Here is a 20,309-nt window from a genome sequence, read left to right on the forward strand (position 1 = left end):
GCAACATTTAAAAAAATAAACCTCAAAATGATCGGTTAATAAAATAGAGTACCTCTTTTTGGTACTCGACTATCCTTGTATTAGTCATTTGCAGACTGAAAGAGTAAAAAAATGACGCAACTTGCATCTATCTGACTGACTGAGGCAAGGTATAAGAAGTGAATGCTGCAGAGAGCTGTTCATCACTACATAATTTTTCCTCCCAAAGACTGAATATGTTCCATGATTGTCTCAGATCTGCATTGCTGATAGGCAGCTGGCTATAGATAGGGTGAAAGGCAGTAAACAGCTGATACATAGAACAGTCACATGAGAAAAAAATTTGAAAATATCAGCTCAATAGTTTCAGTAACACATACATGGATAATTTGGGTTTTTCTTTGACTGTTCCTTTCATTACCTTTTAAAAAACAAAATTTTAGAAATACATACAATAATACACTAAAATATCTATCTGGTAAGAGTGAACATGTGTTGGTATTTTCTAAAGAGCTGTCATGATCAACACAAATAAGACAACTTGATCATATTACCTCTCTGGAACAGGAAATTTAGGACATAACTTGACAGCCCTTGGGTCTGTAGTATATTCTGATGGATGTAGTTCATAGCTGCACAGAGTGGATCCTGTCAAAAAGTAGAAAAAAATTATTGGCATCAAAACCAAATAAAAATCAAGTACTCATATTCACTGTAAACAGCATTAAAACTGATACAGGTGCTGATTCTGCACCTCCTCACATCTTTACCACAAAGCTTTGCCACAGTTCCTCCTGTATGTGATGAATCAAGTCCAACACAGTTATTAGTAGAATACAATGACATTCTCACATCTAGATTTTTCTTTGGGTATTTGAGTGGAATAGACTAATTCACAATGCAGTGTGAAAGAGAAGGACACAAAATACTGCGAAGTCCCCCATCCCTTGGTCCTCCACCATATTTTTTTGATCATTTTTAATGCATGAAAATTGTATAACACAACAATCATGATAGAAAGAAAATCTTCCTGGATTTGCAGGGGGGTTTGTGTGTGTGTGTATGAAAAGTACAACTCGTCTACAGATTTCAGGACGACGAACAAAGAACCCAAACTGATAAAGTTAGAAAGCTGGCTGAGAAACAACAAGCTCTGCATTACATATCCAAAGCTTCTAAAAAAGCTGAACTCTCGCCATAAACAAATTGGTACAGCACAGTAAAGATCAAGTTGCCTGTAACAAAATTAAAACATAAATTAAGTTATGCTTTGTACCTGACACTTGCGTAATGGAAGTGCCTTAACTAGGAGAGATTTCTTTCAATTTATCTATAATGAAGACACTGAACATATGACCCAATGCTTCTAGGAAATCAGCAACTTCCAAATCAAATTGGAGCCCTGGTATGTCAGAAATTGCAGCAGCAAGGAAGCCTTCAATGATACAGGGCACCTATCCAAAGATAAATTTCCTTTCAATCTTATTTCCTAATAGATTGCTTACTTCCAAGTGCAAGGGCTTTTAATACATAGCTTTTAGTGTCCTTTTCACCTGTGCAATACACTAAGGACTTTTCTTAATAAGGACTTATCTAATCTTGATTATCAATATAAATATTCAATTGTTTCCATTATTAAAGTCTCCTCTTCAGGAGCAGTTTGTAGAAGAGAGTTCTGCAAACTGGATCTGGATAATACATACACACTATAAAATGAAATAAACCAAGATTTTTGGCAAACAGCTTTATTTTGGCCTGCATTACACCAAACAGAACTATTATTTGTAGAATGTTATTTGCAGAAATTTTATCTATCCTCACTACATTTCTACCTCTATGAAGAGACCTCTTCTATTCACAGACTGAAAAAGCAATGAGCCTACTTAGCTGGTTCAGCTGCTCTCCATCTAATGCAGTCTCTGGAACATTATTTAAGTACCATTTCTACACAACAGGTTTTGGAAGCCAGTCCAAACCACCAAATGCACTACTGAATAAAGTTAGATGTCCTACAAAGACAAGTTATGAGGTGAAACATCTGAAATGCATTTTCAATTATACTGTTAATATGAATCCTTATGCCTCTGCTTACTTATGTGGAAAACATGGCATGAGATAAACAGATATCAGACAAAACAACACTCCTTAGATCTTAGTTGTAAATGAAGTTCCTAAAATATTTTGTCCTTTTTGGAGAAAAAGCTCTACACTTCTGCAAAATTTTTTTATCTGTTCTTCTGGAGATGAAAGCTTCTGGATTATGTTCATTTACTAATAACTCCATCTGTTGGAGGGACAGCAATAGAGAGTGTTACAGGTTTATGCCAAAATCAGAAGGAAAAAGAAGATTGCAGATATTTACAATTATTTTGCTTTGAATATAGGTGAAAAGATAAGTTGTAAAGATGGTTGGCAGCCAGCTGAACATGACTCAGCTGTGCCCAGGTGGCCAAGAAGGCCGATGGCATCCTGGTCTTTGTCAGCAATAGTGTGGCCACCAGGACCAAGGCAGGGATTGTTCCCCCTGTACTTGGCACTGGTGAGGCTGCACCTCAGGCTCTCTGTCCAGAGCTGGATGCTGCACTGCAAGAAAGACACTGAGGTGCTGGAGCATGTCTAGAGAAGGCAGAGGAGATGGTGAAGGGTCTGGAGCGCAAGTCCTATGAGGAGTGGCTCAGGGAGCTGGGGTTGTTTAGCCTGGAGAAAAAGAGGCTCAGGAGTGACATTACCACTCTCTACAACTGCCTGAAAGGAGGCTGTAGGTCAGGTGAAGATTTGCCTCTTTTCCCAAGTAACAAGACACAGGGCGGCAAAAGAAAACGGCATGAAAACATGTGCCAGGCAAAGTTTAGATGGGTTATAAAGAGTAATTTTTTCACCTAAAGGGTTGTCAAGCACTGGAACAGCTGCCCAGGAAGCAGTTGAGCTCCCATCCCTGGAGGTACTTAAAAGATGTTGAGACATGGAGCTTAGGTAAACAGTTCAGTGGTGGACTTGATCTTAAGGGTGTTTTCCAGCCCAAATGACTCTCTGGTTATGATTCTATGGTGAGAACAAGGAGCTCTATAGGAAGAAGTGGGCTATGTGTTATGTGGACAAGTGTATATAGATTCATCATATGCAGTGTTTGGGGCCAGCTTGGCCATTCTGCCAAGTGACCAGAGTGAACTACAGTTTAAGTATCTTATGCAAAGATAAGGGACAGGGCTGGTCTCTGTTTGCCCATGTTCCCCTTTGACTTCTAGCAGTTCAGGCAGGAGAGAAAAAGGGTAGGATTTACTATGGAGAGGAAAAGAAACTCTATGTAGAAATGTGAATCTGAAGACCTGTTTGGATCATAAATGTAAATATAGCAAAATCAAATGCCAGATCTTGATATGCACACAGGTCACAAGCCATTCAAGTAAGACCTGTAGGGTAACCCAATACACTCCGGGCAGGAGAGAAAACTGGAGATACCTTGACAGATCCCTCAGGAAGCCAATAGTATATTCCCTTCTGTCATGCTGACAACTCAGGCTGCCACTACCATGTTTTGCCTGGTAACTGCTTTTGGGCTGCTCTGGATCTTTTCCCTTCAGATGCCTACATCACGGTACACTTCTTTAGTCACAGCCACTCATAAAATTTTTTTCATGGAGCTTGTCAAATAAAGGATATTAACTACCCTGTATTTAAAGAAACTATCAGTCCCATAGCTGAAATAATGTCCATGAGATTAGATATCCTTTGGTCCCAAATAATTAGGCAGAAACTCAAACTATTCCCATAAATATTTATTTATATTTTGAAAACCCTCTGACTTTTCTAATCCTGTGTAGGAGAGCTTTGGAACTCAAATTGTGCTTGAACAATGTCACTTTACATTAAACTTAAAACTGATTTCTTAATAAAAGAGTCCGCGTGCATCACTTAATAGAAGTTTTCCTTGTACTAAGGTAAGAGAGAATGAACTGCACTGCCAAACGTTCATATATAACGTTCATATATCAATTACTCTGGATTAGTAGAGACTAGCACAGCCAAATTTTTGTTGCTGTTCAAGTTGGTACAGCCTGAAAAATTTGAAGGAAACATTTGAGTCATCTACGTTCCTGAGATAATTAGTTTTATCCATGAATTATTATCACTCATAAATGTTTTCAAAACCAGTATGAGTAGGATACAGAGAACAAACTAAACGACCACTGAAACAATACACTCTTTGCTTCCTACAGCAATGCACATATTACTTCTGGAGAAACCCTTAGGCAAATGACATCAAACTGTCCTACAAGTATTGGCTTTCAGATCCCAACGTGCCATAACATGAAGAAAAATATTTCTAAACTATGCCGAGCATCGGTGTTTGGGCTATTGGTAAGCACACACTAGTGTGCCTGACCTGTGCGCACACTTTGGTCCCACAATTCTGTATTTGGTGGTTTTACACACAAAGTGGTATCATGGAGACATACCATAGTTTCTGTTCTATAGCTTCTTTTCAATGAATAGACTTGCTCCAGCTGTTAGAATATACTGGAACCATAACTGGACCAAAGTACCTCAAAAGACAAACTTCCAACCTAGCTGTAGGAACTTCCTTCTTTTCTAAGTCTCCTTTCTGTTTTGCTGAGACTTGGATTAGTAAGGAGCTAAACAGCCATTATCTCTAGCACTCACAGAAAATAGTCATATCTAGCCCAGGTTTATATATAAAGATGCTGCAGAAAGCCAGAATTTTTACTTCAAAAATTATTACTAAATGAGAAGGCAAATTATTGAAGGTCTTGCATGCTCAGAAGACAGCGCACAGAAGACATAATGCCCTGCTTTCCACAGCAGTGCAGTAAACAGGAAGGTCCAAACTAACAAAGCTGGTTAGGTAAAAATACTTTTAGAGACCAGAGCTCCAGTACAGCTTTCCTTCCTGTATTTGCTTTGCTGTAAATCAACAAACAAACCCCAAAGCAGCATTACTATCAAGAGTTTACAGCTTGAGATTCCCTAAGCCATCCAATAAGAGGAGCAGTCCACAGCGACATTTAAATTCCCTTATAGTAGTGGGAAGCATACCAGGAGTTTTGGATTCCAGTCTGGAAGCTCAGCAGTGTCTACCCATCTATCAACACTTATTAACAGCAACTAAAACAAGGACTTTGACATCTAGAAACATGGATTCATTCAGAGTAAAGGATTTAAGCAGAAAATTACAAAACTATGCAGGGACAACAGGGACAGCTTCAGTACCAGGAGCAGCACAGTCATCTTAGAAGTTTAGGAGTTCGTTAAGTTACAAAGAGCTCCAAGCAGTTCAACACAGCCCTTCTCACACACATGTGGCACAGCACAAACTGAGAGACTACAAACTTTTGATAAAGTAATTTATATGAACTTCCATTGAGTCTGACATTGTGCATGTATTGAACATTTATGTGGCATGATACATGTGACATGTTTAATGATTTCTTTGCAATACATGTGACATGCTTATTGATTTCTTTTCTTGCCTGTGCCTTTCACACTGATGATGGGCTTAGAAGGTCCCAGTGCCCAGAGCTGGAAGACCACGGCTGAGAGAATGATAAACTCCCAGCTGACCCCGTATTTGTATGGGATCTGCTGCTCCAGCTGGATCCTCATGTATCTACGTGCCTTCATAATGGGATTCATTCAAGAATACTCAAAGAGCTGGGCGATGTTATTGCAAGTCTCTCTCAATTCTTTTTGAACCATCTTGGGTATCTGGGAAGTTCCCAGCTGACTGGAAGTTGGCTACGGTCTCAATGATTGAGAAGAGCAAGAAGGATGAGCCTGGAAACTACAGGCCTGTCAGTCTCACTTCCATGCCTGGTAAAACTACGGAGATTACTCTGGGAGTTCTTAAAAACATCTGAGTTGATAAACCTGAATGACATTGCAGCTATCATCACAGCCAGCACAGCTTCATGAGAGGAAAGTCTGGTATGTCCACCATGACAACTTTCTAGGACAGGGTAACCTACCTGGCTGATCAAGGGATTACAGCTGATGTGATCTTTGTGGATTTCAGTACAGCTTTCAATATTGTCTGTCACAGAACCTGTCTGGACAAAATGTCCAGCAGCTGGTTGGATAAATACACCATGTGGTGGGTGAGCAGCTGGCTCACAGGTGAAGCACAAAGGGCTCTAGTGAATGGGGTGACATCAGACTGGTGATCTGTCACTAGTGAGGTTCCACAGGGCTCCATCCTTAGCCCTGCACTCTTCAACATCTTTAAAAACAACTTGGACACAAGACTCAAAGGTCCAAGGTAAGTTTGTTGCTGATACAAAATTGGGAGGAGCCATTCACTCCCTCAAAGGCAGAGGCCTTGTAGAAGAGTCATCAAATGACAAGGCTGGGTAAATACCAACTGTACAAAGTTAAAGACAAGTACTGTATACTGTATTACCTGGGACAGGGAAACCCTGGATGTATGGAAAGACTGGGGAATAGGACCCAGGAGAACACTGCTGGAGAAAGTGACCTCAGAATCACTGTCAAGGGCAAGTTGAACACAAGCCAGCAGTGCTCAAGCGGAGAGGAGGCCCACCTGTCTCCTGGGGGGCATCAAGCACAGAATGAACAGCCAGGCAAGAGGGGATTGTCCCACTCTTCTCTGCACTGGGGCAGCCTCACCTTGAGTGATGCGGGCAGAGTTCTGGGTGCCACAACATAAAAAATATATTAGGCTCTTGATGGGTGGCTAAAGGAGGGCAACTAAGATGATGAAAGGACTTGAGGAGAAGCTGTGTGAGAAGTGGCTGAGGTCTGCTGGTTGGTTCAGCCTGGAGGAGATTGAGGGCAGACTTACCACACTCTGCAACTTCCCTGTGAGGGAAGAAGGAGGAGCAGGCACTGATCTCTTCTCTGCGTATCTACATTATAGCGTATCTACAACTATAGGAAGTAATTCTACTCAGAACACAAGCACTAAGCAAAAAATTGATGATTGTATAAATTTCCTATTTACCTATTTTAGAACAACAGAAACATTTCAAGAGCAGACACATTTGATGCTTCATTTAGGAATGAAGTAGCCTTTAGTTATGCATGTATTAGCATCAGAGCTGGAAATGAATGAGAAAACAAGAACTCCATCTGTTAGCCAGAGATTTTAATGTGGTCTGAAGTATCAGATAAAGTGGAAGCACCAGAGGATTGCACAAACATAACTAAACATTGCAGCTATGCCTTTTGCAAATTGAGCAGGAATAGCACTAGAAGACTAAATAAGGACAGAGCTAAACCTTGACACTGAAATCTGATTTCTGGGTCCTAGCAAAACAGTGATGCCTTGAGGTGAGCAAAAAGACATAGGACAGATTGCTCCGCAGCCAGGACTTCTCAGATTAATCTAACACAATTGTTCTCAGAAAAGAAAAGCTTCATTCTCTTCATCTACCCACTGCCGCCTTCCAGAAGCACAGCGTGTGTTTTGAAGGAAGAAAAGTAAGGTTTATATGTATCTTTTCTTCCAGTTGTTGTAGATAGACATACCGTCACTTCTTTAAAACAATGAACATCAAAGGGCAGGAGAAATTCCAGGTGCTTTTATAAATATATATAGGACTGGAGTGAAAGTAAGCATTCTCCAAGGTCTGCAAGAATATTCCAAGAAAGATCCATCACAAAATCCCACTAGTTTGATCTTCAAAAATCTCCAGAATTGAAGAAAAGCAAAGAGAAATACTGTGATAGATATAACAACATGCTGTTACAACTAAGAGTATGGAAGAAAGAAAATCCAAGATTCAGAATTTATGTATGTATGTATATATATATACATTTATGTATTTTGAGTTGTAATTTAAAAACCAAGACAATACTCTTCATTTTTTCCTATTCTTATTAACAATACAGAGAGTTTAAAAATATTAATTTACCTATTCCTCCATTTGTATTTCTTCCAGCGCTAAATAAAACTGCTTCTCTGGAATCAAATTAGAATCCATCTAGTCAAGTAGCAGATGTTTCTCCTACTGTCTTTAGCTCTGCACAACTTAGAACTTAAGGATGCTCTTCACTGCTAATTAAATATCCAAGCAGAGTTTGGACTTTCTATTCTAAGAGAATTATTCTATGAGTTTATCTTTTTTGTTTTTAAAATATCCTCATGGCAATAAGTTTTGTAAATTAACCAAAACTCATGTGCAGAAAATTCTTTTTTATACTTAGTGATTTCATTTTTGATTTCTAGTTTTACATTACTCAGATTATGAGATGAAGGAATAATAATTTTTCAACCTTCTCTAAGATATTCCCGCCTTTAATGATCTATTCTTCCTGATAGTTTTCTCTTTTACAGACAGAGGAAATCACCTGTCCTTTTATTATTCTCAGTATGTGTATATATATATATATATACAGTATGTGAATACATGCTGAGAATATACATGTTTGTGTACAAGTTTAAAAAAAATAAATTGTAAAGAAAGGACCAGAACACAGCCTTTATGACGCCAACACAGAAGGAGTTTACACTCCTGCTATGCAGTCCCCCTTCACAGTATACGAATATTACACTTTCAGACAATGCTGTGCCTCCAACATAAACCTCTTGTGATTCTCAGGAGTTTCACAATCTCTTCCCCAAGTATCTATAACCATTTAAAATGAAAACACTATATGCATAACAGTAGGTTCCCACCTCTTCCTTCTAGGGGCATTCCTTTTGATTTGACATTTTATTCCACTGCAATTGATGGCAGGGCTTTTTTTCCATATAATTCTAAATAATTCAGCACTCACAACAAGATTTATAACCTCACTATTTCTTCCCCTTTCTAAATGGTTTATTAGCATAATCAATAACACAACACAGCATTATTGAAGGACTCCACATGCTGTCACTTTCTGTTGAGGAAACAATTTCATTCTAACTAGAAGATACATTTCCAATACAACACAAATCTGAAGGACCGTTCTGGTAACAATATAGAGTACTAGTAGATGACTCTGTATCTCAACACTGCTCATAATGTACTTTTACTCTAATCAGTTAAAAAAATGACACTCAAAATTAACATACCCAGGTTTCCAAAGATGTGTGGGTGCAGAATTGCTTTATGTATAAGGCATCTGTAACTAACACAGTACATCATACTTCAAGAAAAAAAATCATGAGCAAAGGATTACATTTTGAACAGCTTACTTTCATTGAAAACAAAGGCAGGGGGGACAAGAGGAGATAAAAAATGTCAGCAGCTCACAGTGACCCACGTAGCAGATATTTCTAAAGCAAGTGTCAACAGGAATTGCAAATATGTACTTTACTACACATGAAGATGTCATTACCTTCAGACACAAGAAAAATCCTTTTTGTTTCCCCTGCGGTCCCTTCTAATAGCTCAGAGATATCACCTGCTCTGACTTAGCAGATTGATTTCCTTTATTGATCTCTTCCAAGTCAGTCTCCATAGCAAACTTAATGAAGCACTCCCTCTGGTTCTATGTCCACCCAGACCACTACTAGCCTGGTCTAGCTATAGAACTCTGATAACAGAGATGCCTGTCAAGATGCTGCAAAATTAGAATTTCATTTTAGGTTCTTAAATATGCATCCAGTTACTTAAACAATAAATAGGAATGGTAGTTCCCACACTAAGTAGACACTATAGTTATCACTGAATTAAACACAACAGAAATTATAGCCACATGTCTAGTGTTTCTCTTTAATAATGACTTTTCATTATTCATTTGGCACAGTCATAGATAAATTATACCTTCAAGGATATTTCAACATGCTTTAGCAAGTCTTTGAAAATATCACTGCAGTATTTCACGGACATTAAGTTTTGAAGCATCAATTTGGTTTCTGGAAAAAACTGCTTTCAGTGACACTACTCAAAATATATAACTTTAAGGGCCAAGACCAACAAAAACATTGAATCACAAGTACTTTGTGCCTGAGGTGCTCTGCTGGGTGACAAAATCCTGGGGAGAGCAGTCAGCTCACAACATATAACACTTTCAGTTGTGTCCAACTGACAGCTCTACAAACTCAAGTACTAGCATGGCTGTTTGAGAATAGCATTGCAACATTTCTCAGGTAACACTGCACCTTCCTGCATCACTTCCAGGAGCTGCCCCAGAATATTTCTGTATTTCAGCTTGCACATCTGTACAGGTCAAAGATCAGAGTGGTCAAGTGCCCAGCTTTCTCTTTCTCTTTTTCCTCCCCCTGTAAAAGGTTCCAGCTGGTTCCAGTTTTCTGGGTGCCAATTACTGTGAAGAGATTAAAGGTACATGCTTTCCTGTTTTCTTAGAATCAGCTTGGCTTTGCAAGGGATGGGCTTATTCTCTTCCTTGATGGGCAGGTACTGCAAATGCAGGACCTGACTGTCAAAGGGCAAGTGAGGTGGGGGTGGGAGTGAAGTTACTGCCCTGAAATGGTGCTGTGTTATTCACAAAATCAGCTCCTTTCCCAAATTACAGCAGAAGAGCAAAAGCATCATTACGGATTTAGAAAGTTAAAAGGCTGCTTTATTATGAAATGGTCTTCTTGCCTCAAGCAAGCATTTTCAGTGCCCTAAATGCTTATTTATAACCTCGCTTGCAGAACTGCGCAGCAAACGTGAGCTCTGCCGTCTTGGCATTCTGCATCTTTGGCATTAGCAGTTGTGTCCTTTTGTGTTGAGGCAATCAAGTGCATGCTTCACTTTAGTAAAAATACCGCAAATGCTAAGCTAGCTGCAAATTCATATGTGGTATTGATAAATCATTAGTCAATACAAAGATGTTTCAGTATGTTTTACATGTCACAGCCCTTGATAAAGATGTTTAGATTAAAAAACACATTTTGAATTTACCACACCACCTCCTCATGGGCAACTGAGGCACAACAGGTGATTACTTAGGGTTGAGAAATCGTTCTTAAGCAGTAATTCTTTTAAGACTTTCAAGGCGCATGGAGAAGTAAGATGATTTCAGGGATAGCATATGATACAGGTGAAAAAGGCCAGATCTACAAAAGAACATGCAACAACCTACACAGCCTGTCTCCAGACAATTGCTATTTTCAGGATGAAGGAAGGGCTAAAGCTTTCAGAAACGCGCAACAGAGCAAAATTAATAATTGACTGCATTCTTTACCTGTAAATTTAAAATTACGAGATGGTTTTCTTTTCAAATGTTAGAAGTTGTGAGTCTGAGAAAATTCAGTACTGATTATCACAAAACCAAACACAACATGCCCTCCTTTCTCAGAACTTGACAACTGAACTCTATTTTCTAACTATATATCATCACAAACACAGAAACTGAAATTAAGCTCGTTGCAGTCATATTCAAGATCCTCAGACTTAATTATTACTATTACTGTTTTTACAGTAGAGTCAATAGTCACTTAAAACAGACTGCCAAACCTAATCGTAGTATTAATTTAAATACACTACCATGGTTATAAAGTGGATCTCAGAAAAATTATTCTGCTCACTGAGCATTATAGTTTTGGTACTAATTCACTGTTCTTGCTCTCCTAAAAGGCTGAATCACACTTGAACTTTTACTATATACATGCAACTGTTAAGATAATCAACAATTAAGCTGTTTATTTGCTGCAAAACACCATTTTTTGGAACTTGCAGAGGTTGGTGAAAATTTAAGCAGAAATACAACCATGAAGGTGACAATATTTCTCTGAATGGTGTGATTTCAGTCATGCAAAGACTTCATCCATAAAAGGAAAGCTCAGTTTAGTGTAATATCTGTCTCTGATAAGCCAAATATATAATGAAAATTAGGAACTGAACTCATTAGTGATTACGGTCTGCTGCAGCACCAAATTTCATAGTTTTGACCAAGCTTCTGGAAACTAAAAAAATTGCCTATCATATTAACTTAAAAATGCTATCTTAAGGTTTTGAAATCTGAAGCTCTAAGGAAAATAGAATTAGAACAAAGAAGCATGAGGACAAGACATAGCATAGCATGTTTTGGGGAGAGTCGTTGTACTTTAAAATATAGTTATACCGAACATATGTTAGGCACAATTAATAAGAGATGTGACTTATAGAAACAGTGTTGGGCATAAAGAAAGACATGGCTGAATTCCATTGCTTCAAGAGGTACTTAAACTCCACCAAAAATGACCTTCACTTCATACTAACAAAGAACTGGCCTGCATTAGTTAAGAAAAACACAGCATGCTCAGAGAAGGAGTAAAGAATGCAACCGTAGATATTGACTATTTTCACTTGTCATAGACAATGGTGCACAGATCGCACGAGGAAGCTGTTTGTGCAGCTCCATGAAAGCTGTTCATCTTCCTAAATCAGGTATCAGACACATAGGCATGCAGGTATGGTGCAGTGGGAAACCAAGGGCACTAACAGTGCCCCAGTGCCATTTCAACTTGCCCTGCTTTCAAAGGAGAGTACATAACCTGTGCTAGTACGGAAGAAAACATTTCAGCTTCTGTTATGAAAAGTAATCAGTTCCTCTGCTTTGAACTGGGTCATTCAGACTGAATCATGTTTAGTGAAGTAGCTTGCAAAGAAGTATTACTGCATCATTTTAAAAGATAACTTTAGGACTGTGCCCACACATTAAGAAAATGTTCCCACTTGAATAACTAAAAGTGCTGAAATATTCTCAAATTAATTTAATATCTTTATTTTATATTGTATGTCCAAAGGTTGGTTACTTCTTACGCATTTTATTCCACTGACTGCTAAAATAGGAACTAAGCTAGTAATGTCAATATTACTACTACAGAGAAAAAGTACTACTCTTAAGGATGACAAGATAAAATATTTCCTTTGTAAATGCAATTAGCTTCCTTTACACTTCTTTTTTAAAGAAAATTATAAGAAAACAAAACAAAATCAAAAAAGAACTGCCTTGTAGCACTGAACAAAACCAAAAAAGAACTGCACTGTAGCACAAGAGCATTTTCACACACAGAACCCTACTTAGTGCCACAAGTGCCATTAAACAGCAGCACAGCTCTCACTAATTCTCTGTACGTAAGACCTTTTCAACAGCACTACTGTTAATCATCAATGTCAGAATATTTTCTTAGGAGCTGAAAACATATCATATAGTCAGACATTCCTTCATATGCTTGTTATATTTTGTACTCCTGTTTTAAAAACAAGCTTTCCAAACTGCCCAAGACAAGTGGAATACTATTATACTGTAAGACACAGCGATGTTTTGGCTTAATGGAAAGAGCATATGATTTCAATTCATAATTTTTAATACATATTTCATTTTTAGCCCAGCAAATGCATGAGGTTTTTTCAGATCCTACAAAAATGAACAAAAACAAACCTATTTTTTTCATACCATTAGTTTCTGCAAAATTCTGTATATCAGCCAGAGTTTTCAGTTCTTTCCTTGGGCAAGCTGACACACACAAGGCAATAGACTTAATCTTCTGATGTACTAGATCAATGTTGCATGGATCCAAGAAGAATACATACCTATGGAAGAATAAAAAGGTAAATCACTTCTATTTTAATTAACAATTACACGGAACAAAATTTCAAACTATGGAATTCAGTCAAGACTGAGTGATTCAGTCTGTCCAGAAATATAGGAAATTTGATATTATTGTAACTGCGGGGATCAAAAGAATTTATGTACTCAGCACATGCACAACAAATGTATAGGTATTTATATACTTTCGGATCACACAGAGGGGATGTTTAAGTCTACCTAATTCAAGTCCATTCATATGGTGTTACTCATAATAACCAGCAGTCCTACCATGCCTCTTCACAGATAAGAGTCCAAACATTCAAACCTTTACTCCGACCTTAAACCTGACTTGGGGAATTCCATTTTTTTTCCCAAAAAGACCCAAGAAAGCAAATAAAGTCACTCTTATTCTGCAAAAAGAAAAAGTCCACAACTATATTAATGAATATGCATAGTACCAGTAATTAGGAAAATCTTTTTAGTACAGATTGATTTTCTATGCCATGACTGAACCAATTACTTTAGTATTTAATTAGAAATTAAATTCCTTCAGGTACAATTATCTAATGTTTAAGGGCAATATCTTGAGGAGATTGTACTTGCTAACCTTTCACAATGAATGTGATCTAAAAATCCAACGAATGAAGTACAAATCATAGATTTTTAACTAATATCTACTGACTATATGACACTTTATGACAAACACTAACCCTACAGAATTTCCACTAATAGTATAATAGAGATGCTTTTCCCTTTGAAAGTTGAAAAATTCTTAAAACTCTACAATTTTGGTGACATACTATGCATTGAAATATTTTCTTCATTACCCAGCATCATCATATGAAAACACCAGAAATCTGCCATATAAAATGCCATTTCTATTTTTGCAGTCCTCATGATGGGAATTCATTCTGTAACCAGTAAAAATTCCTTTCACTCCTAAAAACCATTTAGGTCCTCCCTGAACACCTTAAGTCTATATGCTAATTGCTGTCTATTGTTCTGTTACTCAGTGTCAGTGTACAAGAATGACCGTGCACTAAATAGTACAGTCTTCCTTAAAAATCCATCAGAACTTGTGTTGTCTACATCAACTGTAACATGGTAATAGAATACTTGCATTCTTAAAATATTTCTTTCTTTGTCAATATCTCTGTGAAATCATCTATCTCTGTGAAATCATCTACCTCTATTTCTTTTGTATTTATTACACACTACACATCTCAGGTCTTCATAGACAAACCACTGGAGTCCGAGAAACAAGTGTAAACATGAAAATTCTGTCATGCAGACACAGTAAAAGTAACTGCATGCAAGCAATAAGCCATAGTTTTCCCTTATTTCAAAGGAAATACTCCTGAGTTGGTACCAAGACATACAATAGCTGTTTTAATTGAAGCTCCTCCAGTTGTTATCCCATACAATAATGGTACCTGGCAGGAGAGTATCTACTTCTTTGAGGGTATATGGTCAAAGGAGGTACAAAGCAGAACCTACAGAGTCAAACCTGACTGATACAGCAAGAGAGGCTAGGATGGGAACAAACTTGGTAAGTCTCACTAATTGGTAAGGATATGTGGACTGTGAAAATGGTGATCTTTCAGTATGACTATCTGGTTAAGGACCTTGACAAATTGAGAGATGGAAGAGCAGGGAAACACTCAGACATAAAACTTGTCCACTTAATGGTAATAAAAACAATAATCAGAAACAAACCTAGTCAATTACAGTAACTAATGGGCTATCAAGAAACTGCAGACAGGGACTTTGTGTCTGACAGGGATGCAAACTCATAAGTGCAGAACGTAGGAGGCATCAGTGGACCCCTGCCACCATCTGAGGCAAGGTGCATGCAACAGGGTTAGCAGACAGGGGTGTAAAAGGGAACAGTTACATGCCAGCTGATATTGGTCAGTACATTATCTGATGACCTCAGCACCTGATCACTGCATTCTACCTTGTCTTATTACTAAAGCTTGTAACTCTCTCTGCATAATCCTAGTTTCTATCCCATGTGCATGGATGCTGCAAGTGCTGTAGGCATTAACTGCCAGCTACTGGGAAGACTGACAGGGGCATGAGGGATTTGGTGCCAGCAACTGGAACCATACCAGGGGTTCGGGTACCACAGGACTATACTGTCAGCTACCGAAGCAAGTGGGGTCTCAGTGCCAGTGACAGGGAGGGGACTTGGCAATGAGCTGTTGGGGTGGGAACAATGTGTGCCCACAAAAAAAGCAGCTACAGAAGTGATAGACTAAGTGTAGGTGGTCACAGCCCTTGTGGTGCTGGCAGTTGATGGGAATGAGCACCTGTACCTTCTCCTGAACCATAGAACAGATCTATGCAAATCATAGAACCACAGAAAATCTCGAGTTGGAAAAGACCCACAAGGATCACTGAGTCCTGGTTTAACTAGCAAACTCCAAGCCATATCATGAGTAGGGAGCTCCACGTGAGAAGTGTCAGGTGGGCAGAGTGTCTGTGGTGTTATTTGGAGCAAACTGTGGGTCTGGGGTGCTTGTGGAATGAGTGTGTGTGTTTGACACTTAGTGCCAAACTGGATCAGCTGCTGAGCAGGGGGAACCTATAAGGTGGATAAGGTGCGGCGCTGGTACTTGGAGCCTCTGCAAACGTATGTGAGCTTGTGAACCTGGAATGCATCATGTGTGTGCTTACACTAGTGACCTTCTGCCACTGTCAGCCCGTGAGGAGGAGGGGACATGGCTGGCTGTGCTTGTGAGTACCACTACTGAAGGCAGGACCTTGTCACTGCCAGTCTGTGTAACCAGCTATGTCAGTGCCCCATATGTTACTGTTCATCCACATCCCACAGCCTACACAGAGACCCTGGGTTCTGTAGGACTGGACTCCAGCTCTGGACAGGACAGTCCTCTGAATTTGCCTAAGGAAACCAAATCAGGAATGTCACCATTAGCAAGCTGGAACTCATCCAGCTTATACAGTGATTTCAATTCAAGGGTCAAGCCATCATTTCAACTGCCTGAATATTTTGTAAAATAAATGCTACAATTCTAACTCAAACCTGGAAGTTTAGAAATACAATGCAATTACAGCATCATATGCAATTTCGACAGAAGTGTGGGCATAGCCTCACACAACACATGTAATTCAAACACTGCACCATTTACACGGTACAGAGACAGTTCTGACAGCAGTAAGGGAGCTGCACAGAAAACTCCAGGCTATCAAACCTATGGCTTCAATCTGTGGCCATAGAGAAGAAGACACAAGTAAGATAAGTAAGATTATTTTTACTTCATTGCAGCTAAAACAAGAACCAAAATTCTAGGAACAGTATCACAGAAGAAAAATTGATTTTTTTTTGTTTGTTTAGAAAGCTTAGGTGTAGAAAATAAGTGATTTTACTACAGAAAATTTCATGCTGTGTCACCACAAGACAGGTATTGTTTCTCTCTAGAAGAATGTCATTACATGCTTTGTGCTACAATTTCAGTGATTTACAATCAGCAATAGACGAATTTTCTCATAAGAAAATAACTTATATCAGCAATACAAAGACTGATGTAAACAAAGTGATCATATTGTTAGAGATGCTTTAACACTGCAAATGAAAATATGTTTGCTATTTTAAAATCAATATAGTAGACTTACAACATACACACATTTATGCATCTTTATGAAGTATCAGCCCTGTAGATAAGGACTGGGAGGTACAGGTGCATGAAAAATTGGACATGACCCAGCAATGTACACCTGCAGCCCAGAAAGCCAACTGTATCTGGGGCTTCATAAAAAAAAGCATGACTAGCAAGGCAAGTTTTACTCTGCCCTCAGGGGGATCCCCCCAGCTGGTATACTGCTCCCAGCTCTGCAATGCCCAATACAGGAAAAACATGAACCCATTACAACAACTGCAGAGGAAACCCATGAAAATGAGAGGGCTGGAGCATATGAAGATCTGCTAAGAGTGTTGAGGTTGTTCATCCTGGAGAAGGCTGTAGAAACACACTTTGGCACCTTTCCAGTACTTATAGGGGGCTTCTGTAAAAGACAAAGTGATTTCTCACACAGGCAAACAGTAAAAGGACAAGGGAGAATGGCTTTAAACTAAAAGAAGGCAGAAGTAGAATGACAGAATCATTTTTGTTGAAAGACACTTCACATCATCTACTCTAACTTTAAATGCACTGCCAAGTCCACCACTAAACCATGTCCCTACGTGCCAAATCTACACATCCTTTAAATACCTCCAGAAATGGTGACTCCACAACTTCCCTGGGCTTGATAATCTTTTTGGCAAAAAAAGAAATTGTCATAATGTCCAATCTAAACCTCCCCTTTCACAGTGTGAGACCATTTCCTCTCATCCTGTCACTTGTTACCTGGGAGAAGAGATTGATTCCCCCATTCTTTCAGGTAGTTGTAGAGCAATAAGGTGAAACCAAGAGCTACTAATCTGAACATTAGTAACACCTAGACATGGTTAGCTTCTTAAATATTACCTAAAAATTAACATCTAGAGTGTACAGCCCATATGGCATGTTACAGGAGCTGTAATGACCATATTGCAACCAAACTAAACCCCCACAAAAATCTGCCCACAAGGATATGAAGATGACCACATGGCAACAACTTGGTAACACAACAGTAAACCAATGGAAAGCAAGACCACTCCAGGCCCTAACAGTGCTGTTGGTCCAGGCTATCATGTAAGAGAGAGGGAATTTAGATTGCAAGGGAAATAATTCCCCAAGTGTTTCTTTGTTCAGGTTCTTTTTTCAAGGCATGTAGATTGAGCTACCAGATAGCATAATTGATCAATGCCATCTGATGGAGATGAGAGTCTAGTGTCAAAAATTTCTTCAACAGTAGGACATACAGTTTGACTCAACCAAATTCTCTGTGTACATGCTGCAAACCATCCCTGGGTTTTCACATTTCCTGGGGTCAAAGGCAAGACTCAGGCAGAATGCCACCCTAACTATTCTCCATAGCATCATATGCACATCTTCTAGTACTTGAGCAGACAGCACAAACTGAATTCTGTCCAAACAGACTTATTGGTGATCAAAAACCAGACTGAACTAGCATTTCAGATACTTGTATTTGGCTATGATTATCATGTATTTGCAAATAAAAAGTAATTTTAAACCCCTTATAACTACCAGAAACTGTAAAGCAAGGAGCTTACTTGAAGCAGATAGGTTTAATTAGAATTCACTAATACATTATGATATATTAGAATACTAATAATTCACTGTGTACATCAGACAAGCCTATGTCTGATTCTAGAAAACAGCCTATTAAAGTGTGTTGTGGTTACCTTGTAAAAATAAAAAGGATGCCTCATCCACTCTTTGTTCATGAGACCAGGCTGTAAAATCCTCCTTCCCAATATTTCATCTCACTGATGTACATATCTGATGTACACAGAGCAAATCATATCCCTGTGAGAACTCTGCTCTTCATCCTTACCATTCAGATTTCCATATCCACACAGACCACATCAATTTCACTTCCACATGACAGTGCCTATGGGTTGCTGTCATATACAAGGAAGAAAATGTTATTTTTACAGATGATTTAGCTTTTCAGCCCTTGGACTAGGAAATGAAACTGGAATTACCCTGCAAGCAAAATGAAATGAGAATAACTCCATATTTCCAGAGCCCCATTTGTGGAGCTTAAAAGCATTTTCTTTCTCTACACAAACTAAAATCTACAGGCAGGAAGAAGAGTTATTTTTACAGTCTGTCTGCAAAGTGCTCCTACAAAAATAGCATTAAATACTCCCATGAACTCCACCTCAGACACTGCAGGAACTCCATCTGCTAGAGACAGATGCAAAGCAGATAGCTTTTTTAATTTGCTTGGCAATTTTTCAGAAGAAACTATGGGGTGTGAGAAAAGGAAAGATCATTCACTTAAATAAGAACCAATCTCTTCCAAAACTGAGTACCCTGGACTGTACCAGGCACTTCATGTGAACAGTTAAAGAATAATCTGGCTTTAGCAGAGGATTGTCTCTTAACCAAACAGAGATGACTATAACTCACACATATGTATCTATTAATTTGTTTAGAGCCTCAAAGCCATGACATCTTTGTCAGAAAAGCACACTTCTTTGATCCTCATTAAGACTTCTTGACAAACAACAGGGTTTATCAACTAGCTGCTGTCTTTCCATCTGCTGTCTTTTGAGCTTGCATTTACAAGAGGAATTTACTTAGTGGTAAATGTTTCCCCACATGATGGTCTGACTTAAGTCACTTGTGGAATACTACCACAATACTAATTATTACATTTCAATAAGGTGTCTGAGTCTCTACTTTCACATGAACTCAGACACCATTTCTTTCTAAAGGTAAACTTAAAATTATGATTTAAAAATTTGCATTTTTTTTTCTCAGAACACTAGTCACAATTTTGTACTATATACACACAGGTTTAGAAAGTGCTAAAATGTTTATGTACAAAAATAAGAAAACAATGCTGCATAAGCTTTAAGCGTTCCAACTTTCTTGAAAGATGAGATTAGATGAAGAAATTATTTTCCTGATGAAAGATCGCAGCAAAAATTCCAGACTTTTTATTTATCTCAAATCTTTCTGGTAATCACCAATTATCTATCTACATCAAATTTTAAATGAGAAATTTAGAAGTCTTTAGAATAGCAACTCAAAATAAACAGATCTCATGAGAGCATGCTTCCAAAATAATTTATGAAAATCATCAATTTCCTGTTAGTCTGAAACTGTGAAGCAAAAGGCTATCATAGTAATTTCTGAGTAACTTTTAGCTTCTTGAAGTAATTGACAGTGAAAAAACAGGGGTTTTGTGTCCTTTATATCACTGTATTATTAAGCTTAACAGTTTACTTTCTTAAGTCACACTCAAACTGTACAGAAGGACTGTGA

General features: G+C 38.4%; 1 protein-coding gene across 2 annotated transcripts in view; it reads right to left on the reverse strand.

Moving 5' to 3' along the window:
• Positions 1–20,309, reverse strand: part of SLC44A1 (solute carrier family 44 member 1) — a 63,727-nt gene that overhangs the window by 25,221 nt on the left and 18,197 nt on the right. For both annotated transcript variants that reach the window (XM_066339749.1, XM_066339748.1), the window contains exons 4-5: positions 13,273–13,409; positions 534–627 (exon numbers count right to left, since the gene is read on the reverse strand). In XM_066339749.1, the coding sequence (XP_066195846.1) occupies positions 534–627; positions 13,273–13,409 (231 nt within the window). The remainder of the gene's footprint in view (positions 1–533; positions 628–13,272; positions 13,410–20,309) is intronic.

The sequence above is a fragment of the Sylvia atricapilla genome, chromosome Z (genome assembly GCF_009819655.1).
Source record: "Sylvia atricapilla isolate bSylAtr1 chromosome Z, bSylAtr1.pri, whole genome shotgun sequence".
Lineage (NCBI taxonomy): Eukaryota > Metazoa > Chordata > Aves > Passeriformes > Sylviidae > Sylvia > Sylvia atricapilla.